We start from the raw sequence: 27,863 nt of genomic DNA on the forward strand, positions 1-27,863 counted from the left end.
AGGAAACATAAAGATTTTTTGCTATGGACCTCCATGATTTCTAGCTGTGCCCCTGAATCAGACTCTAGGTTGGGCTGTAGTAATGCATATTTAGTACTGGTGAGCTGTGTAGAGCCGAGAGCCTGCCTCTGGGGCCCTACAAAGCGAAGGCCCATGGGTGGGCACTGCAAAGCCAGTACAAATACATACACTTTATTGAAACAATGGCGTCAATTCACCAGAGAGGATTTACTAAGAGAAAAAAGGTAGGTAGTTTATCTCATGAGGTATTTTAACACTCTGGAGTCAATTCACCAGTGTGAGAGGACAGAGAGAAAAATCTTCGATAGCAGGGGATAATGGAGAGATATGCATGAGGAAAGTGTGAGAAAGCAGAGAGTTAGGTAATCGGTATAAATGATTTACATGGGATACTTTTCCTCTCTGTAAGCTTGAAAGTGAAGCATTGTGGGTAGGAGGCGGAGTTTTACCACTACGTGACCAGAGTATTCCTGCCTTTTACTGCCGGATCATATCATAAATCATATCACGAGTGAGTCTGAACTTCTTCACCACCTCTGTCTCAGTAAAATTATCAAGAACTGTTCTCTCACGAAAAATACGAGGGGCGATTAAACAGACCCTCCTCCTGCGCCTTCGTCTCCTCATAATAGAAGCAAGCTTTAAGGCCTAGTGCACACCAGAGCGGTTCGGCTGCGTTTTGCGATCCGCTTGCGGCTGCGGATACGCTTGGGTAATGTATTTCAATGGGATGGTGCACACCAGAGCGGGAGGCGTTTTGCAGAAACGCATACTCCCGGGCTGCTGCAGATTTTGGATTGCGGAGGCGTTTCTGCCTCAATGTTAAGTATAGAAAAAACGCAAACCGCTCTGAAAAACGGCACTTCAGAGCGGTTTGCCAGGTGGTTTTTGTTACAGTAGCTGTTCAGTAACAGCTTTACTGTAACAATACATGAAATCTACTACACCAAAAACGCTTCACAAAACCGCAAAATGCTAGCTGAAACGCTACAGAAAATCAAGAAAAAGCGTTTCAAAATCTGCTAGCATTTTGTGGATCTGCTAGCGGTTTTTGGTGTGCACCAGGCCTAACAGAGTAAGCTCAAAAGGCTCCATCTTCCACAGCAGCAGCTGCTGTGTGAAAACTATGATATCTCCAGGTTCATTCAGGGGATAAAGAGATGAAAAAATAACGAATGGCCACACCCCCTTTCTTCCCTGGTGAATTGTGATTTGGAGAAAAACTAACTACTAACTATCACTTATTTATCTCATACTTATCTCACATTTATCTCTTGCATTTCTCTCTGTCGATATTTTCCCCTATACTTCTGGAGAATTGCTATTTGGAGATATCACAGGAGGTAAATTACCTCCCAAGAGATAAATAGGTTGGTAACCTCTGGTGAATTGACGCCATTTGTCTCAGTTGTTATTACCAGGCCTTATTTATCCTATGAGTCTGATATGTTTTAGGGCCCTTTTACACTTGCAATCACAATTGCGTTGTTGAAAAAGCTTTTTATTCCACTTGTGGCGTCAGGAGTGAAATGTGGTTGCACCAATTTTCGTTCTGCCCGATGATTGCGATTTGCAGAAAATCAAAACGCGCTAATGGAAAAGTGCATCATGATTTACATGTAAATCACAATGCACTAGCGATCGGCAAAACGTAGGCAATCCGCGTTTAAAGCGGATCGGGGGGCTAGTGGAAAAGGGCCCTAACTGATTTTAATGCACATATTCAAGTAACACAGCAAGCTCCCTGTCACAGGCAGCCATGTCTAATGTATGTGTTTATTCATTTTGTATACATATATTGCATATTCTGTTTATTGTAGGTATTAATAAAAGTGGACTGGTTTCTGATGTACCGTAATAACCTGTCTGATTGCAGTTCCTGTATTCTCCACCAGATGGCGGTACATATCACACCACGTGGAAAACAAAGTAGGGTCAGAGGTAAAGAGGGAAGATACAGGAAGCATTGCTGGAACTGGCAACACGGGGTAAGAAGCTAATATTTTATATTTACAGGCAGCAAACACCCCCACCGCCACCCCAGTGACCCCAATGCCCCCTCCTCCATCACCTGCAGCTGCTGCTATGTGTACATAGATGACTGATCCATTCCCATCAATTTCTGCACTAGAGGAGCTTACACTAATGTCTTCACCACAGTCACAAAATATTATTATTACGCATTTATATACAGTAGCTCAGACATATTCCACAGCACTGTTCAGAGATCACTGATCCATTCCCATCAGTCTGTGCACCAGCGGAGCTTACACTCTAATGTCCTCACTACAGTCACACACTATTATTATTAAACATTTATAGAGCTCTGACATATTCCACAGCGCTGTATAGAGATCAAGAGATCACTGACCCATTCCCATCAGACTCTGCACCGGTGGAGCTTACACTCTAATATCCTCACCACAGTCGCACACTATTATTATTATTATATATTTATATTAATAGAAAAAATCCACTGCACTCTCATTCCAGTCAGTATAACCTAAGAATAGAAAACAAACTGCACATTGCGTAATACTGTATTCATGTATATATATATATATGTTCATACATATTCATGTATGTGTTCATACACTTCAAACACTTAAAAGTCCGTGCAACGTGAATCAAAGTGCCTTCACTCGTGAAACCACCACCTGTAATCAGAGAGACTCACCAGATTTAATCCACCTTGCTTTTTCAGGTGGATCTCTCGCTTAATATTATGATTCACTAGGATGCCTCAGTGAACCATACAGTAATGCTGGTACAAAACTTGTTTTATTTTCTTTGTTAAAACTTAAAAAAAAACACAATAAGAATTTCATTGCGCAGTATGCTGTAAAAAATGGCTTACAACCACGCTTCTCGCGCCGACTAACTACTTACAAGCAGGCATGCTCTCAAATTCGGCTTCAGATGAAATTCGGCTAGGGTTAGCCGAATTTCATCCTGCTAATTACTGCAGCTGTGCGGGTGACCGAGGGGGGGTTAATCTTACCCATCAGTCGTCTTCTTGTTCCGTCCCTCAGCGCCTCCCACGCTGTGTTCCATTCTGGCGTCACGTGATTACATACACTTCCTCCTTCAACCCGGAAGTGCTAGGTGTTTTATAGTTGTAATTTCTTATCAGTGAGGGTCACACTGTAGTCTGACCCAGTCCTGACTCACACAGGAACTGCCGCTTACTTACCTGATGTTTAACTCTTTCAGGTAGTGAAATGAAAAAAGGAACACAGCATAGTTATTTATGTGTTAGGCACTGTAAATACACATGTCTAGATCATCATGTCACATTTTACCTCAGGTATCCTTTAAAGGGGAACTGAAGAGAGAGGTATATGGAGGCTGTCCTGTTTATTTCCTTTTAATCAATACCAGTTGCCTGGCAGCCCTGCTGGTCTATTTCTCTGCAGTAGTATCTGATTAAAACCAGAAACAAGCATGCAGCTAGTCTTGTCAGATCAGACTTATAAGTCTGAACCACTGAAACACCTGATCTGCTGCATGCTTGTTCAGGGGCTATGGCTAATAGTATTAGAGGCAGAGGATCAGCAGGGCTGCCAGGCAACTGGTATTGTCTAAAAGGAAATAAACATGACAGCCTCCATATACCTCTCTCTTCAGTTCCCCTTTAAAGAGTACCTGAAGGGAAAAAAGTGCCCTACTTAGGTACTTTTTAGGATTCTCCAGATAGTTACCCCATCACCTTCCTCCTCACCGCTCCAGCACTGAGACCCCCACAAGCATAGGGACAAGGGTTTGTTGACAGAGCTTGGCCACACTGTGCAGGCACAGACCTGTGTACTAGCAGGCGTGAGCCATCATGTACGCGGCCGCTCCTCCTTGTACAGGAGCATGACCGCTGACTTCAGGAGTCTCAGCACTGGATCAGAGGGGCGAAGGGGGAGCCTCTGGTAGATCTAGAGGCTTCCCCCTCCGAGGTAAGTTTTTATAAATTCTTGACCTTAATATCCCACAGGTTTGCTTTAGGGAACAGAAGATGCACAGTAATCTCGTGTTTACAACAAGCCTTAGAGTACAACTGAAATTAGTAAAAAAAATACATACCTCAGTAGCTGGAAGCCTCTACATGGTCCAGTGGCTTCCCGGGTCCTTCTGTAGTCCAACCTTCCAGCACTGAGGCCCTCTATAGATTTTTGACTTGCACCAGTTGAATAGGTTTCTTCTGGTAAGGAATCGGTCGTGGTTGACTATGTGAGAGGGCCTTCATTCTACTGGACATGCACGGATTTTACCCACACATGCCGAATTCAGATGTGCTTGTCCACGGCTGGGAACGTGGTCAGGAGATGAAGAGGACACAATGCTGGAGATGTGTGCTCTACAGTGGAATCCACAGGGATCAAGAAGAAGGTCCTTCGTTCTACTGGACATGTATGGATTTACCCACACATACCGAATCCAGATGTGCTGGTCCATAGCTGGAAACATGGTCAGGAGATGAAGAAGACACAATGCTGGAAAGGTGAGCTCTACAGTGGAATCCACAGGGATCAAGAGAAAGGGGCTTTGTTCTACTGATCCTGCATGGATTTTTACCCACACAATGACAAATCCAGATGTGCTTGTCCACGTCCGGGAACATGGTCGGGAGATGAAGAGGACGTAATGCTGGAAAGGTGGGCTCTACAAGGATTTGGGGAATCTCAGGACTATCCAGTGGCTTCCAACTAGTGAGATAATACAACGTTTATTTTGTACTCACGGCAGGTATGCTTTTAAGCGTGCCATACACCATACAATCTTTAATTTACAATGTTCTCATTCTAACCCCATATATGCTACCCTATAAGGGTGGTACCCAAAGTGCCTGTTCAAAATATTCAGTCAGGTAACATTTCTGCTACAAAGATTTTTTTTAGAACTGGACAAGATTGTACAATTAAAACTGTACAGATTGTGGACAGCTTTAGGGACTGGCTTGGTGTTGTCTTGTAACAGAGATTGCTGATGACAACACAGATGCTTCTTGTTTGAGTTTATTTGGTAAAAGGTTAAATCAATGCAGTTTTTGTTTAATAAGCTGTTTCCATAATGATGAGTTGCTGATTTAATGAGCATCCCAATAATAAAATAGGCTAGAGATGTACAGTCCAGTAAATCTCAGCTTTTTATTTTTCTACAGGTAGAAGTTTCATCTATAGATCACATGACCACATCGCGGAAGATGGAGGAGTACCAGAGTCACATGACTGAAATATTAGACCTCACCCTGGAAATCGTTGACCTTCTGACTAGAGAGGTGAGGAGAATTCTGGCAGATCACATGACATGAATACTATGCATTTTAATAAAACACACAGCTGACGGGAGAAAGGGAGGAGGATTCTGGGAGGTCACATGACGTCACTCTTTTTTGTTTTTTTTTCCTCCAAAAAGGTTTTTTATTGAAAACTGGTTCAAAGTTCAAACAACTGTGGTAACAGAATCATTAGGAAATTTGTCTGATACAGCTGGATAGTGTACTTTAAAGGGAACCTAAACTGAGAAGGTTATGGATTTTTTCTTTTAAAATAATACCACTCTCCTGCTGATCCTGTGTCTTTAATACTTTTAGCCACAGCCCCTCAGCAAGCATATGCAGATCAGGTGCTCTGACTGAAGTCAGACTGGATGCTTGTTTCAGGTGTGTGATTCAGCCACTACTGCAGCCAAAGAGATCAAACAAAACCAGCGTTGTTGCACCAATGGGTTTGACGTGCAGAGACCACCCCTGGAGTCACAGGGAATCCACAGCAATCATCAAAGGTCCGCACCATCCAATATTCAAGTTTCTTTATTTATAGCTCTTGTAAAAAAGACATGAGTAAAAACAGGTCTGCATGATGATGACGCACAGGCGTTTCGATCCTTCTTTCTCAAATCATTGCAGCATCTGACAATTCATTACACACTACACACATCTTATATAGGTCTCGAGAGGACCTGATGGAAGACTTACAATTTACATATTCATGAGTGAGATCTGCCAATCATAGACTGTGAACAATATCCTTAAATTCTCACAAACAACTCTTTATACATGATTAAAAACCCAATTTCCAACATCAATTCACATTTTAAACATTAAAAAACACTCTACAATGTCTCATTTATTGTTTCTAGCTCCACGGGAGGAAATTACCATATTGTGGGACACCCAACCAATCACCAGGACGCCTTCAACGTCCGCCTGAAAAACCACGCAAATACGCAATAAAAATACGCATGAGAAAAGCGCCAACAGCCAAAGAGATCAGCAGGACTGCCAGGCAACTGGTATTGTTTAAAAGGAAACATCCCTATCCCTCTCTGTTTAGGTTCCCTTTAAGGGCACAGCCTTTGACACGGGAGACCAGGGTCCTGGCTAGGGTCAGTGCCTTTTCAGTAACACTGCAGGTACTCTTGAGCACGTCCCAGTGGCTGGAGCTCTTGAGTGCTTTGAGTCCGACAGGAGAAAAGCGCTATACAAATGTTCAGATTATTATTATTTACAGCAAATCTGTTAATCAAGTGAATAAATCCTTACATCAAAAAGTTGTATATATATATAAACACCAATTTCCAGCCATAATAGTGTATAAAATACCTGAAGACAATAACCTAATAATGTATAGTCCTGTAACATGTTTTGCTGAAAACAGTGACCAACATCCCTATACTTTGAAACAAAAGCCAATTAATTTAGTTATTTAGGATTCACTCCTCACAGCACAAGGCAATACCTGTCACGTCTACCTTAGCGCAGATTTGTCTCTAAAGGTTCATACACACCTACCAACTATCTGTCCAACTATCTGCCAAACTTGTCGGTTAAGCCCCATACAACTTTGTTGTGAAACAAGTTGAAACAACTAAAAAAAAGTATTTTGCTATTGTTCAAACAGCTGATAAGACTGATAAGAAGTCAATCCAACTGTTGTATTGACTTCTTATCAGTCTTATCAGCTGTTTGAACAATAGCAAAATACTTTTTTTTAGTTGTTTCAACTTGTTTCACAACAAAAGCTGTTTGACAATTGTGCTGCATAAAAGACTCCTGTTAAGCGTGTGAATGGGGCTTAATGCTGGGAATACACGGCTCTATTTAGAGCCATTTAGATAGCTCGATTGATCATTTCCGACACGTCCGATCTCCCGCCCGATCGTTTCTGCGCTCAATTCTGAATGGGAGACAATGGAAAATGATAAGAAAAACGAGCAAAAGATAAGAGAGTCGCCCGCAGAATCGAGCGCGAAAAACGATCGGGCGCGGAATCGTGCACGAAAATCGAGCCGTGTATTCCCAGCATAACGGACAAGTTTGGCAGATAGTTGGACAGATAGTTGGTAGGTGTGTATGAACCCTAAGGCCAAGAGGAGGAGAGTATATTAGAGTGGGTAGAGCCATTTTAACAGTTGCAGTAAAAAGGGACTTAAAGTCCCTACAGAATATACCATCCCATATAAACTCTTAGTAAGATTCAATTACCAAATAAACAACATAAAAATATATGCATCAGGGTGACCGCAGTAATCAGAAGGCTTCTAGCATCGAGGAGCCATAAATGCAGCAATCCCCTGGAGAGTGGAGAGAGAGAAAATGGGGAATTATCGCATCAAAGAAGCATAATCCTTTGTGTCTTTAAAGGAGAACTGTAGTGAGAGGTATATGGAGGCTGCCATATTTATTTCCTTTTAAGCAATACCAGTTGCCTGGCAGCCCTGCTGATCTATTTGGCTGAAGTAGTGGCTGAATCACACCAGAAACAAGCATGCAGCTAATCTTGTCGTATCTGTCAAAAGTGTCAGAAAAACCTGATCTGCTGCATGCTTGTTTCACCATAAAATAATCGTAATGCGGCAATCTTTCACCATAAAATAATCGTAATGCGGCAATCTTTCTCCATAAAATAATCGTAATGCGGCAATCTTTCTCCATAAAATAATCGTAATGCGGCAATCATCTTTCACCATAAAATAATCGTAATGCGGCAATCTTTCACCATAAAATAATCGTAATGCGGCAATTTTTCACCATAAAATAATCGTAATGCGGCAATCTTTCACCATAAAATAATCGTAATGCGGCAATCTTTCATTATAAAATAATTGCTGAAAGTATTAGAGGCAGAGGAGCATCAGGATAGCCAGGTAACTGGTATTGCTTAAATGGAAATAAATATGGCAGCCTCCATTATTATTATTATTATTGATTTATAAAGCGCCAACATATTCCGTAGCGCTGTACAAAGTAAGAAACAAACATGGGGTACATAATAATACAGACAATGGTGTACACTAATATACAAGATACATAATTAGTGACAAAATACAAAAAATGATACAGAATACAAAATACAGAATTGGTAATGACAGTGATAAAAGTAACATGATGAATAAAATGTATAATGATTTCCAAGACACAAAAGGGGGAGAGAGCCCTGCCCTTGCGAGCTTACAATCTAAAGGGAATGGGGGGAAACAAGAGGAGGGGTAGTATACGATAAAATATAGAGAGGCAGTGTGTTTTAGGACACCTAGTAGGAGTGCAGTTTGGTCTTAGGACAAAGGGAAGTGGCCTAGGGTAGCGCATATGCTTGTCGGAACAAATTCGTTTTTAGAGAGCGTTTAAAAGTAACAAAGGTTGTCGAGTGACGGATGTGTTGTGGGAGGGGATTCTAGAGAAGGGGTGAAGCCCGTGCATAATCTTGTAAGCGGGAATGTGAGGAGGACAACAGAAGATCATGTGCCAATCTGAGATTGCGATTGGGTTTGTATCTGGAAATGAGAGATGATATGTACCGGGGAGAGAGATTGTGGAGAGCTTTGTAGATCAGGGTTAGGAGTTTGAACTGGATCCTCTGGTTAATTGGCAGCCAGTGAAGAGCTTGACAGAGAGGGTCAGCTGAGGAAGATCAAGAAGAAAGATGAATGAGACGAGCAGCTGAGTTCAGTACTGACTGGAGCGGGGCCAGTCTGTTAGAAGGTAGTCCACAAAGTAGTACATTGCAGTAGTCCAGACGAGAAATTATAAGAGCATGTATTAACATTTTAGTTGTGTCTTAAGTGAGAAAGGGACGGATGCGAGATATATTTTTGAGTTGGAGATGGCAGGAGCTGGTTATGGAGTTAAGATGAGGAATAAAAGAGAGAGAAGAGTCGAATATTACCCCCAAGCACCGTGCTTTGGGAACTGAAGTGATGGGAGTGTTATTAACATTTATAGTTACTTCAGGCAGAGAGGTGGCCAGAGACGGTGGAAAAATTATTAGTTCCGTTTTGCTCATATTAAGTTTTAGGAAGCGAGAGGACATGAAGGAGGATATAGCAGACAAGCAGTCAGGAACACGTTTGAGGAGGGAGTTAAGGTCTGGGTCCGAGAGGTACAGTTGCGTATCGTCTGCATACAGGTGGTATTGAACACTGAATGAGTTGATTAAGTCACCAAGACCGTGCATGTACACCTCTCTCTACAGTTCTCCTTTAAAATCTACCCTCTGGGCCCAGGTAATAGTAAACTTATGTATCCTATCCAGCTTCACAGCTGTCAGCTCCTCCATAGAGTATATAAAATGCACTTTAGCTAACCATTCCTTCAAACGTGGTATCTGAGAAGACTTCCACCAGCGTGGGATCAGCGTTTTAGCTGCATTGACGAGATGGATTAGCAGGAAGTTTTTATATGTTTTCATCTACATGTTATTGTGATGAATAAGCATTGAGAATTTGTTAAATGGGGCCGAGAAGGAGGAAATCTTAATTGACCATTTGTGAATCTTTTTCCTAAAGGGTACGATATGAGGACAGTCCCACCACTCATGTTCATAAGACGCGTGGGTATGCCCACATGACATCACTCTTAACTCTGCTAATAAAACACACCTGAATGGACTAATGAGGAGGTTTCTGGGAGGTCACATGACATCAATCTTATCTCTATTAATAAAACTCACACCTTACTGGAGAGGTGAGGAGGATTCTGGGAGATCACACAACACTCCTATCTCTATTAAAGTAATCCTGAACTCAGAACGTCCCCTCTGCTCTAAAAGATACGCAACAGCATAATAACTTTTAAACAGGTGATACAAATCCTAAAATAAATCTGCACTGTTTCTACTTCCAGATTCATGGAAGCAGACATATTGTTAACAGCTTGTGTTTTCAAATGAACTTATCTGCCATCTCTGCCATGGCAGTCATGTGACACAGGAGAGAGACCAAACTATAACTTGTGATTAGACACAAATGAGGGTGAGTTAAACAGGCTAAACACTCTAAATACATACTGGATGCATTTCTCTCTGTTTTCCTTCTGCCCTGTGCAAGAGTTCAGGTTCCCTTTAATAAACACACACCTAACCAGAGAGGTGAGGAGGATTCAGGGAGGTCACATGACATCACTCTTATCTCTATTAATAAAACACACACCTGATCAGAGAGGTGAGGTGGATTCTGGGAGGTCACATGACGGCACTCCTATCTCTATTAATAAAATACACACTCTCTGTTGAAGGTATCCTCTAGTGAGGAAAAACTAATGAACGTTACTTACATGTTATATAAACCATGGCTAAGTGATGTGAGGCACAATTTCTTATGTTGAACTTGCTTGGTTCTGTAAACTGAAGGTCCAAGAGAAGCATTATCCTTAGGGATAGTCAGTGAGATGATAATCACGCAGAGGTAATGCATATTTTATGAAATTTGAAAATGTTCCTACCATAATTTTGTAAATCGGTGAATAAAACGTGTGTGCGCGACCGGGCCAGGTACGTTCGTGACAGTACAAATACACAATAATAATTAAAACTCACTAATATTATAAATGCGAAAGTTTGGATGTTTGTTACTCTATCACGCAACAATGGCTGAGCGGAATTGAATGCAATTTGGCACAAACATTGGCACACACATAGTACATTGTCTGGAATAAAATATAGGATACTTTGTATCCCCATAACCAAAAAGTGGGCGGAGACAAATACAAATTTCACTGGGAAAATGTCAACTACAGCCATTCTTACACTGTTAATGGCAGGGTTCTCAAACTTTGCACAGTTGGCCACTGGGTGACTGGGATTATTATTCAGAAAAGTGGGTGGAGCCTACAAAAAACAATCAAAATTCACCCATTGATTTTCAAGGGGAATATTTAATTGCTTCTATTCTTGCACTGCTAATGGCACAAACCTCAAAACTGGTACAGTTAGTCATTGGGTGACTGGGGGTCAAATTCAGAAAAGGGGGTGGAGCAACAAACAGCCAATCAGATTTATTTCATTTCAATGCAAATTTTTCATGCCAAAGACTGCAAAGCTCACAAACTTGGTCATTGAGTAATTGTGTGCTAGGGTTAGAAAAAGTGGGCTCAGCCAACACCAGCCAAATACATACCCGGGCAATGCCGGGTCATCAGTGGGCGGAGCCAAATACAAATTTCACTGGGAGAATGTAAACTGCAGCCATTTTTACACTGTTAATGGCAGGGTTCTAGAACTTTGCACAGTTGGTGACTGGGATTAATATTCAGAAAAGTAGGTGGAGCCTACAAAATTCACCTATTAATTTTCAAGGGGAATATTTAATTGCTGACATTCTTGCAGTTAATGGTACAAGTCTCAAACCTGGTACTGTTGGTCATTGGGTGACTGGGGTTCAAATTCAGAAAAGGGGGTGGAGCCACAGCCAATAAGATTTGTTTCATTTCAGTGCAAATTATTGATGCCAAAGACTGCCCAGCTCATAAACTAGGCCATTGAGTAATTGTGTGTTAGGGTTAGAAAAAGTGGGGGGGAGCCAACACCAGCCAAATACATATCCGGGCAACTCCGGGCCGTCAGCTAGTTACAAATAAAAGTTATAATTAAAATAATTCATGTGTACGTCTGTGTTCAGCCACTAGGTGTCACTGTTGCACAACTATTTCTCTTGATACCAACTAGAGACACAGGTTTTTCTATCTTTTTAACCCCTTATACTTTCCTGGTGATTCTGGGTCACCATGAGTTGTCTGGCTATTCTGTCATTTTCTGGGCTGAAATAAAGTAGTTACAGAAACAAAAAAGCTCAAGTCCATAAACTTAAAGCGGACAAAAAACAAACATTTTTTTTAATTAAAAAATATTTAGTTGCACCACTCTGACACATACAAAGATAAATAAACACTCCTTCAAACCTATGATCATTTCAGAGCATGCTTTTCACCGTTCTCTTTTCATAGCTAGGGTTATACTGGGGGCAGCCATTAGCAATTCCTCCATTGCCGGACACCATCTACTCCACCAGTTTGCCGGAAAAATCCCGGCAATTTGAAAGGAAGGGAGGGGTTCCTCCAATAAATGTAAAATATTTTATATTTGTCATCATGCAGCCGAAAAAAGGCTGCTATTTATTATTATAATTTAGAAAATAGATTTTATTTCTGAAATCTTGAATTTTTAATTTGGGTCCACTTTAATGGTGCCGCAGACAATCCTCAGTGGTACTCAGCCAGCAATGGGGCAGGACAATAAGTGTGACATGTGCCCAACCCCCTTCATAAGCAGACTCACTGGATCCAACGGCCAAAGCCCCCAAACTCGCATCTGGCGTATAGGCCACCCCAACTCCACAGCGGCAGTGCAGCTGGGCACTTGAATATCCTTGGTCCTCACTTGTAGTATGAACTCCAAATAAGATTCTTAGCTTTGCACAAGCCTATGGGCGCTGCATGCCTGCCAGTTTAAGAGGCTCTGCCTTCTATGCAATTATTTGCTTTAAACTTTTAAATTCATTGGGGGGGGGGGGGTTGCACATTTATGCTATGATATGATAAGCGGTTTTACTTGGAGGTCATTTTACAAGTGAAGACCAAGGATATTCAAGTGCCCAGCTGCACTGACGGTGTGGCGTTGGGGTGGCCTATACCCCTAATGCGAGTTTCAGGGCTTGGGCTGTTGGATCTGGTGAGTCTGCGTATGAAGGGGGGTGGGCACATGTCACACTTATTACCCTATTGCTGGCTGAGCACTACTGATCATTAGCTTATGGACTTGAGAGCTGAATGAACCCCTTATTTGTTTCTGTATCCATGTACTAATCACAATAGCAGGGGATCGGTCCACCCATAAAGGACATGGGGGTTGATTCACTATTCAAGGAAATAGTGCTAGTAACTGTTACTCGCGATATTTCCACATTGTGCTTTAAATGTAATGCGCTGCACGTTATGTGTGCTATTAGCCATGTAGCGCACACATACACAGGAGCGCACGCTATGCTGCACTAAACACTATTACCTTAAGCCTCCTTCCTGCTAATAAGGAGCGCTCCTCTCCTCCCATCCTGAGCCGCTTCAGGTCCAATCTCTATAAATAACGTTATCCCTGCACTCTGATTGGCCCAATAGGCTGCCTGTCACTTGACAAGCAGCATATTGGGCCAATCAGGGTGCGGGGATCACGTCCCCTATAGTGATTGAACCCGCAGGGGCTCAGGGCTGGAGGAGAGGAGTTCTCCTTATTTGTAGGAAGGAGGCTTAAGGTGATAGCGTTTAGTGCAGCATAGCGTGCGCTCTTGTATATGTGCGCGTTATGTGGCTAATAGCACATGTAACCTTAACATGCAGCGCATTGTATTTAAAGGTAACAGGAGGTTACTAGCACTATTTCCTTTAGTGAAAAAACCTCACAGTGTTTGTGTCCAATAATATTGGTTTTAAGACAACTGAAGTGAAAGGTATATGGAGGCTGTCATATTTATTACCTATTGACCAATACCAGTTACCTGGCAGCCCTGCCGATCCTCTGCCTTTAATACTTTTAGCCACAGCCCCTGAACAAGCATGCATCAGATAGGCGTTTCTGACATTATTGTCAGATCTGACAGGATTAGCTGCATGCTTGTTTCAGGTTTGATTCAGACACTACTGAAGCCAAATAGACCAGCAAGGCTGCCAGGCAACTGGTATTGTTCAAAAGTAAATAAATATGGCAGCCTCCACATACTTCTTGCTACAGTTGTCCTTTAAGTTTATAATGGTTACTGTACTGTGCAGCAATTTATTGTTGCAAATTTTACTAAGTATTTTATTGATTGTGAAGATTTAGTACAGTTCTGTTGTTTTGATATAAATTAGTTGCCATTTATATGGGGTTTGCAATTGGGTCAGTCCACATCAGACCAAATTGATTTTGATTGGCCCAGATGAATTTTATAGTATCTTCCTACCTTTACTATTGCATTTTGTGGGTACTCTGCTGGATCATGAGACCCCCTGAAGCAGTACTTATATTCATATTATAATACTAGCTTTCTAAGTTTTGTGCAGACATATAGATAGATCTGAGTAGGCCCACTTTCCCCATCAAGGTTAAATACATTGGTGTCAGTGGAAATGGGAATCGGTGAAAGAAGACTTCAGCCAACATGAAGAAGATGCAAGATGACAAGGTTCTTCAAGCAAGGTGAAAGAAGACTTCAGTCAATATGAAGAGGATGCAAGATGACAAGATTCTTCAAGCAAGGTGAAAGAAGACTTCAGTCAACATGAAGATGAAGATGCAAGCTGACAAGGTTCCTCAAACAAGGTGAAAGAAGACTACGGGGCAAAAGTAAATATCATTGCTGCCCTTTCCCCGACCCCCAAGAATGCTTACACCCCCGTCCCATATGGTCAAAGAAGGTGAAAGAAGACTTCAGTCGACATGAAAATGAAAATGCAAGCTGACAAGGTTCCTCAAACAAGGTGAAAGAAGACTACAGGGCAAAAGAAAATATCATTGCTGCCCCTTCCCCAACCCCCAAGAATGCTTACACCCCCGTTCCATATGGTCACCCCTACAAACAGGAGACCCTTCTGCCATGACACCGACTCTGAAGCAGTGGCCCTTGTATCAAAAGATTGTACAATATCTGTCCCCCACACATCTCTGGGCCCCATTTTGGTTGCAGGGTCTGCTACCCGTAATCCCCTGCTCTGCTATGGTAGCATAACGCCCTAGGCAAGGGCCTCTCTGAAGAGCTCTTGTGCCCTCCTGTAGGGATCTGGGTACTTTGCCAGGAGGGGGAAGGTTTTGTTGTCCACTATCTTTTGCAAAGCGCTTGCCAGCCCCACCACCATTACAGGATTGCTTGTCCCTAGCTGCAGTGCCTGAGGGGGCGGAAGCTGACACAAGCCTGGCATCTCTCCATTTTAATTTTTTTAACCAAAATATTAAGTAAACCTGAACAAATCTGAGCAGAGAACCCTTTATTTGTACATGACAGAAGCAGAGCTGGGCTGTATGTTTCCCAGGCATCAGGAAGGTGTTAAATCAGCCCTTAATATCACGCATGTGAGGCTGCTGAAAGGCTTTCATGAATTATAATGGGGAGCGGGATTAATTATGCACAATTCTGCGCGGAGGCATCAATTTATGCGCATAATCAGGTGCTAATTAATTCTATACTTGGCTTGTGGCTGTTCAGAGAAAAATGTACTGAGCGAATTTCCTTCAGTAGAAAAAAATAAATAAATGATATATTTCCAACGTATTATCCAACTTATATACAGTTCTGCCCTCATCTTAATGAGCTGGAATAAAATGCAACACAGACGGTCGGTTCACACAGCCGACCGCATTGCCTAACGACAGACGCATCGGTTCCTGTCGTTCCATCACGCTTCGAGCCCCTAAGGTGATACAGAACCGCAAACCCAAATGAAGCTATGCGCGGAAAATTCGATCAACCGCGGTGGTCACGCAAATGCCAATAGACCCATTGAAATAAATTATTTCATTCATCTTAATGCGTTAAACGACGCGGACAGACACCAGCAGCTATCAATCGAAACCGGCCCTAATATTAAACTAGACCTGAACTCCAAACGTCCTCTGTGCTCTAAAAGATACGCAGCAACGTAATAAACTTTAAAGAAAAACATTTCTTTATTACAGCTGATACAAATCCTGCTATAAATCTGCAGTGTGTCTACTTCCTGCTTTCATGGAAGCAGCCGTAGGTTAACATCCTGTGTTTACAAATTGGCTGCTCTGCCTAGGATTGCTGAGATTCTGGAGCTGACACAGTTGAGAGGTCAAATTACACTTGTGATTAGTGGCAGATGAGTGGGAATAAGACAGGCGGAACTCTCTAAATACATACAGGGTGCATTTCTCTATGTTTTCCTTCTGTCCTGTGCAAGAGTTCAGGTCTACTTTAATAAATTGTGCTCTCTATTATAGTCTCCTGTATCATCATAGTGACATAATTTGTAGTTCTCCCCCAGTATAGTGTCCTCCGTTACATCAACCCTCCATCGTAGTGTTCTTTGTTACAGTACCCTCTTTTTATGGCCCATCATTATAATCCCATCAATAAAACAGAACTAATTATAGTAACCCTCCAGTATAGCACTGCTTCTAGAGAACCCCCAATTATAGTTCTACCATTATGGTGTCTTCTGTTATAATGCCCCCAGTGCCCTCCTTTATAGTGTAATGACCTCAGTTTTAGTCCCTCTTCCTATAAGCATCCCCAGTTATAGCACTCCTCTGATGGTGAGCTTGGCTATCACTAATATTCAGCTTAGGTATAATGCCCCCAGTTGAAGCTCAGAGGTGAGTATTCCCTCTTAATTTTGTTGGATCTTTTAACCTTTTTTGATACACTTAAAGCGGAATATAACCCTGCATTTCAACTTTGCTCTAAAACATTATTTACAGTATATTATATGCAACCAGCATTTTTTTTTTACTAGACCAGCATTGGAAGGGTTACACAGTGCTTTTAAATTCCTGGAGATTTCTGCAGACGCATCCGAAGCTGAAATAGATACATTTTGTTTACATAAATGTATCTAAGTGTTGAATGTTACACACTTTGGCTGTCCTCCAGCTCAGTCAGATAGAGTGAGTCACATTCAACACTTAGATACATTTATGTAAACAAAATGTATCTATTTCAGCTTCGGATGCGTCTGCAGAAATCTCCAGGAACTTTAAAACTCTGCGTAACCCTTCCAATGCTGGTCTAGTAAAAAAAAAAATGCTGGTTGCATATAATATGCTGTAAATAATGTTTTAGAGCAAAGTTGAAATGCAGGGTTATATTCTGCTTTAATAATGAGATCTTGCTTAGCAGCTTACTGGAGTACTGTGATTTCCCACAATGGTGGCCACACATGCTATGATTTTATGGCGAGTCGATAAAAATGATTGGTTGTACAAAAATATATTATTTTCTTTCATTCCAGCAAGAAATCTGATTGCATGTTTCTGTTATTATTGATATCAGTTGATCAATAGGGGCTGATTTTTCTGATTAATCTTTATGAAAACTGAATGGTGTTGGGTAGATTGTCCATTTTTTGATTTACAGACCCAAACATTTTTCTTTATTTGAGAAAAAACTGACCACAGGTGCCAGATCTTTAAAATGTTACATTCATTCCGAAAAATTGATCAACAGGATGTAATATCTTGGTCTTCCCCAAAATCCACCTCGATCTTTGAGACTATTCTGTCATGCTTCTTCTACCAGTTGGAACGTCTTACCACAATCAGTCAGGGCAACTCCATTCCTTTACATGTAGATTGAAAAGCCACCTGTCTAGTCTGTGATTTATGAACATATCGCTTCCTCTCTAAAATAATCTTTCCTGCCGCTTATTACTGTTCCAAGATGAGCAAGCGCTTTGAATCCCTATGGGAGGAATCTGGTCACTTGACATTATTTTTATTTCTATTAATATAACATACACATAACCAGAGAGGTGAAAAGGATTCTGGGAGGTCACAACATCACTCTTATCTCTAATATTATAACACACACCTGACTGGAGAGGAGAATTCTGGGAGGTGACATGACATCACTCTTATTTGTAATAATGAAAGTGTACTTGTAGGGAAAAAAGTGCTCCCTGGGGGTATTTACCTTGTGAGGAAGAAGCCCCTGGATCTTAAAGAGGCTTCCCCTGTCGTACTCAGTGGAGGGGATCCAGCGCTGGGACCCCCCAAAATCTGCTTATCGGCACTTGTTGTCAGTGCGCTCCGATGCAGTAGAACGGACCCGATCGGGCTCAGCTATTTCTGCTGTAGCCAGAGGGGAAAGCCACACCTGCACCTGCACACCCCGGGGACTAGGGGTGGGGCTTGGATCAGGCTAGCTAAAGAGGACGGGGAAGCCTCATTACGATACAGAGGCTTCCCCCTTTCGAGGTAAGTATGTGATTTTTTATTTATATTAAAGTTACAGGTTTACTTTAAGCCCAAAGTACAGACCTGACTGGAAAGGTGAGGAGGATTATGGGAATGTAGTTAATGATACATATTTGGTCTCTTTTTTTCACAGGATTATGAACCTACAAACAATGCATCTGGTAATCTGTTAACTCCCACCAGACCTGAGCATGGATCACCCTCCATCACAGTGTCTTCACAATACTTCCTGACAGCAGACAGGAAAAAGAGACAAAAGATCCTCAAAGCCACAGAGAGGATAATTCACCTGCTGACAGGAGAGGTGAGCGGTGCCGGGAATTATGGGAAATTGTCCAGTAACAGCGAGGGGTTTGTCTGGTTGGTGACTGTATCATTGTGTGTGTCAGGTTCCTATAAGGTGTCAGGATGTCACCGTCTATTTCTCCATGGAGGAGTGGCAGTATATAGAAGGACACAAGGACCTCTACAAGGACATCATGATGGAGAATCAGCCGCCCCTCACATCACCAGGTAAGAGGAGGCTTTCATTTCTTGTAAAGCAGAGAGCAGTACGGAGGGTCCACCTAGGACCCTCCACCCATCATTTGATAAACACATAAAAACAACTAGTGTGTGTTTGCTACAGATGGATTCGGTAACAAAAATATACCAGAGAGATATACAGGTCCTCTTTATTCCTGGGACTGTCCACAAGAAGACAATACCATCTCCCACCATTATAAGGTAGATGAAATGAAGGTTTAGAATTCCAGAGTGATTGCAAATTGTGTACTATTACGATTTTCTGTATTGTTTTTGTGGCCTTTAGGGTGAAGAAGTCCCTAATATCAAAACTGAGATTTATGCAGAAAACACATTTGTGAGGAGGCGGGGTCTTCGGTCTACCAGTGCACGAGATACGATAGCAACTGACAAATTAGATATACTAAACTCAGGTAAAGAAGCAATCTTATCTTATTGTAAGCTTATTCCAGAAGGGTCTTCAACTCTCTCTAGTATTATGTTTGGTAATTTTTGACTGATTCCCCTCTGTTAATATAAATAATGACTCCATCTACATTAGTCAGTAAAATGTAATGTTCTCAACAAATGAGGGGGAGATATTGTACACCATATGAGAGGCCCATCTCCATTCCTCAGTATAACATCATAGTGCCAACAGATGAGGAGGAGATACTGTGCACCATATGAAAGGCTCATCTCCATTCCTCAGTGTAACATCATAGTACCAACAAATGAGGAGGAGATACTGTACACCATATGAAAGGCCCATCTCCATTCCTCAGTATAACATCATAGGAACAACAAATGAGGAGGAGATACTGTACACCATATGAAAGGCCCATCTCCATTCCTCAGTGTAACATCATAGTACCAACAAATGAGGAGGAGATATTGTACACCATATGAAAGGCCCATCTCCATTCCTCAGTATAACACCATAGTACCAACAAATGAGGAGTGGATACTGTACACCATATGAAAGGCCCATCTCCATTCCTCAGTATAACACCATAGTACCAACAAATGAGGAGTGGATACTGTACACCATATGAAAGGCCCATCTCCATTCCTCAGTATAACACCATAGTACCAACAAATGAGGAGGAGATACTGTACACCATATGAAAGGCCCATCTCCATTCCTCAGTATAACACCATAGTACCAACAAATGAGGAGTGGATACTGTACACCATATGAAAGGCCCATCTCCATTCCTCAGTATAACATCATAGTACCAACAAATGAGGAGGAGATACTGTACACCATATGAAAGGCCCATCTCCATTCCTCAGTATAACATCATAGTACCAACAAATGAGGAGGAGATACTGTACACCATATGAAAGGCCCATCTCCATTCCTCAGTGTAACATCATAGTACCAACAAATGAGGAGGAGATACTGTACACCATATGAAAGGCCCATCTCCATTCCTCAGTATAACATCATAGTACCAACAAATGAGGAGGAGATACTGTACACCATATGAAAGGCCCATCTCCATTCCTCAGTATAACATCATAGTACCAACAAATGAGGAGGAGATACTGTACACCATATGAAAGGCCCATCTCCATTCCTCAGTATAACACCATAGTACCAACAAATGAGGAGTGGATACTGTACACCATATGAAAGGCCCATCTCCATTCCTCAGTATAACACCATAGTACCAACAAATGAGGAGTGGATACTGTACACCATATGAAAGGCCCATCTCCATTCCTCAGTATAACACCATAGTACCAACAAATGAGGAGGAGATACTGTACACCATATGAAAGGCCCATCTCCATTCCTCAGTATAACACCATAGTACCAACAAATGAGGAGTGGATACTGTACACCATATGAAAGGTCCATCTCCATTCCTCAGTATACCATCATAGTACCAACAAATGAGGAGGAGATATTGTACACCATATGAAAGGCCCATCTCCATTCCTTAGTATAACATCATAGTACCAACAAATGAGGAGGAGATACTGTACACCATATGAAAGGTCCATCTCCATTCCTCAGTATACCATCATAGTACCAACAAATGAGGAGGAGATACTGTACACCATATGAAAGGCCCATCTCCATTCCTCAGTATACCATCATAGTACCAACAAATGAGGAGGAGATACTGTACACCAGGGGTCTCAAACTCGCGGCCCGCGGGCCATTTGCGGCCCGCGATACAATATTTTGTGGCCCCAGGGCCCCAGAGCTTGTAGGGGCCCCCAGTGGCTACAAGAGGAAAAAAAAAATTTTCAAATCGGCCTTATAGTTTTTGAGAAAATTGATTTTAAAGTTGCAAAGGAAAAAAATACACATTTAAAAACCCGCCGACTTTAATGGTTAATAGCAAATCCACCTTAAATGCTAGAAACCCTAAATTTGCAGGATATGTTAAGGAGATCATTAGGAATAAGAGGAAAAAACAATTTTTCAAAAAGACCTTATAGTTTTTGAGAAAATCGATTTTAAAGTTTCAAAGGAAAATAGTATACTTTTAAATGCGGTAAATGTCACTTTTAGTAGCAAGCCTAACGGTAGTGTAATTTTACATGTATCAAAAGAAAGAGCAATACATTTCCTGACGGGGTTTCCAGGGGGTCCATACGCAGCCGCAGCGCTTTGGCCAGGGATCGCTATACAGCCGTAATATGGCTGTATGAAGATTCCTGGCATTTTTTCCTATTTTCCCAATTTTTTTTTTTATGTTTAGAGTGGGCGGGCAGAGGCGGCGATCCGCCGCGATTGACTTCAGGAGGGGCAGAGCTGAAGCTGAAAGCTCTGCCCCTTCCAGGAAATGCCGGCGGATTGCCCCCCGGGGCGATTTGGGGGCTCTGCAGCCCTCGTTTTGCGGCGGGGACATGTGAACTCCCTTATGCGGCCCAGCCTCATCCTGACTTTGCCTCCTGCGGCCCCCGGGTAAATTGAGTTTGAGACCCCTGCTGTACACCATATGAAAGGTCCATCTCCATTCCTCAGTATACCATCATAGTACCAACAAATGAGGAGGAGATACTGTACACCATATGAAAGGTCTATCTCCATTCCTCAGTATACCATCATAGTACCAACAAATGAGGAGGAGATACTGTACACCATATGAAAGGTCCATCTCCATTCCTCAGTATACCATCATAGTACCAACAAATGAGGAGGAGATATTGTACACCATATGAAAGGCCCATCTCCATTCCTCAGTATAACATCATAGTACCAACAAATGAGGAGGAGATACTGTACACCATATGAATGGCCCATCTCCATTCCTCAGTATAACATCATAGTACCAACAAATGAGGAGGAGATACTGTACACCATATGAAAGGCCCATCTCCATTCCTCAGTATAACATCATAGTACCAACCAATGAGGAGGAGATACTGTACACCATAGGAAAGGCCCATCTCCATTCCTCAGTATAACATCATAGTACCAACAAATGAGGAGGAGATACTGTACACCATATGAAAGGCCCATCTCCATTCCTCAGTATAACATTATAGCACCAACAAATGAGGAGGAGATACTGTACACCATAGGAAAGGCCCATCTCCATTCCTCAGTATAACATCATAGCACCAACAAATGAGGAGGAGATACTGTACACCATATGAAAGGCCCATCTCCATTGCTCAGTATAACATCATAGCACCAACAAATGAGGAGGAGATACTGTACACCATTTGAAAGGCCCATCTCCATTCCTCAGTATAACATCATAGCACCAACAAATGAGGAGGAGATACTGTACACCATATGAAAGGTCCATCTCCATTCCTCAGTATACCATCATAGTACCAACAAATGAGGAGGAGATATTGTACACCATATGAAAGGCCCATCTCCATTCCTCAGTATAACATCATAGTACCAACAAATGAGGAGGAGATACTGTACACCATATGAAAGGCCCATCTCCATTCCTCAGTATAACATCATAGTACCAACCAATGAGGGGGAGGTACTGTACATGATATGATAGGCCCATCTCCATTCCTCAGTATAACATCATAGCACCAACAAATGAGGAGGGGATACTGTACACCATATGAAAGGCCCATCTCCATTCCTCAGTATAACATTATAGCACCAACAAATGAGGAGGAGATACTGTACACCATAGGAAAGGCCCATCTCCATTCCTCAGTATAACATCATAGCACCAACAAATGAGGAGGAGATACTGTACACCATATGAAAGGCCCATCTCCATTGCTCAGTATAACATCATAGCACCAACAAATGAGGAGATACTGTACACCATATGAAAGGCCCATCTCCATTCCTCAGTATAACATCATAGCACCAACAAATGAGGAGGAGATACTGTACACCATATGAAAGGCCCATCTCCATTCCTCAGTATAACATCATAGTACCAACAAATGAGGTGGACATACTGCACACCATCCTATTCAACAACATAACAATGTACCTCCACTATGAGCCATAATCCGTTCTGAAGTATTGTACTTACCATATAATATATTTTCCTATATTTGGGTTATGCTTGCTCACAATTTGATGTCAATGGTCTTTGAAACTTTTTTTCTTTTACACCAACAAACATGACTTTAGACTGTGAAAACTGAAATTTCTTTCATGTATTTATTTTTCCTCCAGTAGATAAGAAAAGTCACCTCGGGGTAAACTCCTTTGAATGTTCAGAGTGTGGGAAGTCCTGCAAAGACAAGTGGAAGTTTGCCCGACATCTGAGGACTCACAGTGACGAGAAACCGTATTCATGCAGGGAGTGCGATCGGAAATTTAAAATGCAAAGTCACCTGATGAAACACAACAGGGTTCACACTGGCAAGCAGCCATTTTCTTGTTCAGACTGTGGGAAGCGCTTCAACAAGAAGTACTCTCTCGGTCATCATCTGAAATGTCACTCAGTGGAGAAACCCTTGTCTTTGTCATGTTCAGAGTGTGGGAAATGTTTTGAAAGTAAATCAGAACTTCTTGTGCATAAGAAAGACCACGCTGGCGTTAAGATCTTCGCCTGTTCAGAGTGCGATAAACCATTTCCAAGTAAAGCGCAGCTTACTGTGCACCAGAGAGTGCACACAGGGGAAAGGCCCTTCTTGTGTCCCGAGTGTGGGGATTCTTTTACTCAAAAAGGAAACCTCACAGAGCATTTGAAGATTCATACAGGTGAGAGTTCGTTCCAGTGCCCAGAGTGTGGGAAATCCTGCAGTGACAAATGGAAATTTGCCCGACACCTGAGGATCCACACAGGCGAACGGCCGTTTTTATGCTCGGAGTGCGGACGAACCTTTAGAGCGAAGACACATTTGATAAGACACCTCAGAATTCATTCAAGTGAGAAGTCACTTTCCTGTCCAGAGTGTGGTGAGAGCTACAATGACGAGTTCTCTCTTGAAGAACATGTAAAAGTTCACATATCCGAGTGTTTATATACCTGTTCTGAGTGTGGGAATTCTTTTGGAACTAAACCAGAATTCCTAGAGCACCAGAGAAGTCACACTGATGAAAGTATATTGTTCTGTTCGGAGTGTGATAAGTCATTCCTTAGTAAATCACAGCTCTCCATGCACCAGAGGGTTCACACTGGTGAGAAGCCCTATTTGTGTTCTGAGTGTGGGGAAACGTTTGAAACTAAACCAGGATTCCTAGAGCACCAGATAAGTCACACTGATGAAAGTATATTGTCCTGTTCGGAGTGTGATAAGTCATTCCTTAGTAAATCACAGCTCTTCATGCACCAGAGGGTTCACACTGGTGAGAAGCCCTATTTGTGTTCTGAGTGTGGGGAAACGTTTGAAACTAAACCAGGATTAGTAGAGCACCAGATAAGTCACACTGATGAGAGTATATTGTCCTGTTCGGAGTGTGATAAGTCATTCCTTAGTAAATCGCAGCTCTCCATGCACCAGAGGGTTCACACTGGTGAAAAGCCCTATTTGTGTTCTGAGTGTGGGGAAACGTTTGAAACTAAACCAGGATTCCTAGAGCACCAGATAAGTCACACTGATGAAAGTATATTGTCCTGTTCGGAGTGTGATAAGTCATTCCTTAGTAAATCGCAGCTCTCCATGCACCAGAGGGTTCACACTGGTGAAAAGCCCTATTTGTGTTCTGAGTGTGGGAAAACGTTTTCACTCAAGGGAAATCTAAAGGAACATTTGAAAGTCCACGTTGGTGCGAAGCCATTTTCTTGTTCTGAATGCGGGAAATGTTTCATTCAGAAGGGAAACCTTCTGGCGCACCAAAAAAGCCACACAGGCGAGAGTCCTTTTTCATGTGCAGAGTGTGGGAAGAGATTCCATCAGAAAGGAAACCTTCTTGTGCACCAGAAGACTCACTCTGAAGGCCATTCATGTGCAGAGTGCGGGAAATCTTTCAGGAAGAAAGACCGCCTGCTTGCACACCAGAGAATCCACACAGGCGAACAGTCCTTTTCATGTTCAGAATGTGGGAAAAGCTTCTTTTATAAAGCAAACCTTGTGATGCACCAGAGAAGCCACACAGGCGAACGACCCTTCTCTTGTTCAGAGTGTGGGAAATGCTTTGCTCTGAAGGGAAACCTTGTTATGCACCAGAGAGTTCATACTTATAGGGAGCGCCCCTATAAATGTTCTGAGTGCGGGAAATGTTTTGTTCAGAAAGATCAGCTCCATGTGCACCAGAGGAGTCACACAGGTGAACACCCCTTTTCTTGTTCAGAGTGTGGGAAGGGCTATATTCGGAAAGCAGTCTTCCTTAAACACGAGAGAAGTCACATTCGAAAGTGATCTCATTAACATGGAACATCTTACTTCCTCTGGAAATAGCTTGGAAGAACAAAGAGAAATCGAGAGCCCAATATGGTGTAGTATTGTTAAGTTGGTTGTGATTAAAAGCAAAATATTTAGATATACTCACAAACATGGGTTACCCATAGGCAACCACTTCAAGTGCAGGTGGGGAGTATTAGAACCTGACCCCACTCAGGTTTTTAAGATGTCGCTCTCTGTAGATAGGAAACGGGGTAGCACCCCTCCACCGAGGGTGGACTCAAGATTTCAGCAAGGCTTGGTGTACAGAGGCACCAGAGTAGAATAAAAACGTTTAAAAACCGTCGAAAAGAGGGAGATGTTCAGGTGGACTTACCTCCCTCAAAAGTATAAAACTCAATTGAGTCACAATATATCAATACAAAAATATTTTATTGAACTCCACTTAGTGCAACGCGTTTCGCAGGTGTGGTCCTGCTTCATCAGGCAAACAGGAGTATAACTCAATGGGTCTAGATACAGAAGTGAGCGCCTCTGTCTCAGAGTATTGTATTGATATATTGTGACTCAATTGAGTTTTATATTTTTGAGGGAGGTAAGTCCACCTGAACATCCCCCTCTTTTAGACGGTATTTAAACGTTTTTATTCTACTCTGGCGCCTCTGTACACCAAGCCTTGCTCACCTCTGGAAATAGGGTTAAAGTGCATGCATACTATAAATCTGCAAATGCTTAACCAACTCCATTTGCTCCTTAATTAGCATAATGGATCTTAAAGGGCAACTGAAATAAGAAGGCTGCCATATATATTTCCTTTTAAAGCGCGGGGTCAACTGAACTATGCTAGGAAAAAACACATATATAAATAGATAACTACTTGTTCTACTTACATAATAGATGTATTGTACTATTCACGTTTTGATTTAAGTGAATTTTATATAGTAAATAAAGATAATTCTGGTTCTGGCATTTGTCATTTTTTATTCCCTTTGACTGAAACCAATCCTGATGTAATTTCCTCACTTTTTTTTTCTCCTAGAATCTGCACTGTCCTTGCTAGCTTGCTTTGTAAGCTCATGAGAGCACAGGCATAGATCATATTTCAGCAGCACTGAACTGCCCTTAGCCAATCAGTGAGGCGCAGAAATGTGAGAGGGAAGATTACAAGCCTCCATCCCGTTGGCAATCTACCAAATAGAGCCAGACAGACTGCAATAAGGTTTATCACAGCAGAAACATTTCTGATTAGATTGCAGAGCTTGCAATGCAGGATGAGGTTTCAGGTTGCACAATGAACACCATGCAGTGGGTACATGGAATTTGATTTTGTGGCTTATGCTGGGCATACACGGTTAGTTTTTGTGCCGGTATCGAGCCAGCGGCTCGATGCCGGCATGTCGCCGCTTGTCCGCGCGGATCGATTCCCGCTCGTCCCCGCGGGCGGCTGCTAATCAGCCGCTAATTTCTTCCTATTGTACTCCCCGCCGGTATCGAGCGCAGTATCGATCCAGCTGGGTGTCGGACAGGTTGGATCTTATCAATCGAGCCATCAGCGGCTCGATTGATAAGAATTATCTGACCGTGTATGCCCAGCATTACAATCCCTCTTTAAACAATACCAGTTCCCTGGTAGCCCTGCTGGTCGATTTGGCTGCAGTAGTGTCTGAATAGCACCAGAAACAAGCATGCAGCTAGCCAGATCTGACAATAATGTCAGAAACACCTGACCTGCTGCATGCTTGTTCAGAGTCTATGGCTAAAAGTATTAGAGGCAGGGGATCAGCAGGACAGCCAGGCAACTGGTATTTCTTAAAATGAAATAAATATGGCAGCCTCCATATCCCTCTCACTAGTACTACATGTGTCCTTAAACCACTTAAGCCCAACTGGACGAACATTCTTGTCCAGTTTGGCTGTGCGCACTCCCGCGCACGCTCCCGCTGCCGGCTGTTAGCCCAGCGATCAATGAATGGAATTACAGATCCCATTCACTGATCGAAGCCCCCGCAGAAAAGCCGACAGCCTCTTATCAGAGTCTGCAGTTTTTCTGTGTTACGAATTGTTTCCCGTCCTCCTAATACTTCCTAGAAGTGTACGATCACGCTTCTAGGATTTTTTGACTGTGGCCATCTTGTGGCCAAATAGTAAAACTACATCCACATCTATTTTTTACTAAACAAATACATTATTTTACATTTAAAATTACCTGTTTACCTCCCACACCAAAAATTACCCAAATAAAAAAAAAATTACAATTAGTCTAGATCTCTGATGGGTGACATGCATCATACATGTGTACGAGGCTCTAATGTGGCCATACGTTACTACACCCAATGTGCCCAAAAGAAAGACTCCTCTGTGATTGGAATCTAATCAATGAGGGACAGATTCCTGCCACACTCCTAAAATAGAATTGTAATAGATTTT

General features: G+C 42.2%; 1 protein-coding gene across 1 annotated transcript; it reads left to right on the forward strand.

Moving 5' to 3' along the window:
- The first annotated feature begins 203 nt into the window (after positions 1 to 203).
- LOC137537086 (zinc finger protein 585A-like) lies at positions 204 to 25,741 on the forward strand. Its single transcript, XM_068259228.1, has 8 exons — positions 204 to 245; positions 1,842 to 2,009; positions 5,171 to 5,287; positions 18,322 to 18,492; positions 18,578 to 18,701; positions 18,817 to 18,914; positions 19,000 to 19,126; positions 23,323 to 25,741. Exons 1-8 carry the CDS (start codon positions 204 to 206, stop codon positions 25,452 to 25,454), a joined length of 2,979 nt encoding a protein of 992 aa, XP_068115329.1. The 3' UTR covers positions 25,455 to 25,741.
- The last annotated feature ends 2,122 nt before the right edge of the window (positions 25,742 to 27,863 follow it).

The sequence above is a fragment of the Hyperolius riggenbachi genome, chromosome 10, assembly GCF_040937935.1.
Source record: "Hyperolius riggenbachi isolate aHypRig1 chromosome 10, aHypRig1.pri, whole genome shotgun sequence".
NCBI classification, from domain to species: Eukaryota; Metazoa; Chordata; class Amphibia; order Anura; family Hyperoliidae; genus Hyperolius; species Hyperolius riggenbachi.

Bases quoted from the DNA above. Each gene is read 5' to 3' on its own strand.
- LOC137537086 (XM_068259228.1), top strand. From the start codon at position 204: ATGGCGTCAATTCACCAGAGAGGATTTACTAAGAGAAAAAAG. The intron at 246-1,841 runs GTAGGTAGTTTA...TGTTTATTGTAG, and splicing joins GATTTACTAAGAGAAAAAAG to GTATTAATAAAAGTGGACTG. The intron at 18,702-18,816 runs GTAAGAGGAGGC...TGTTTGCTACAG, and splicing joins GCCGCCCCTCACATCACCAG to ATGGATTCGGTAACAAAAAT.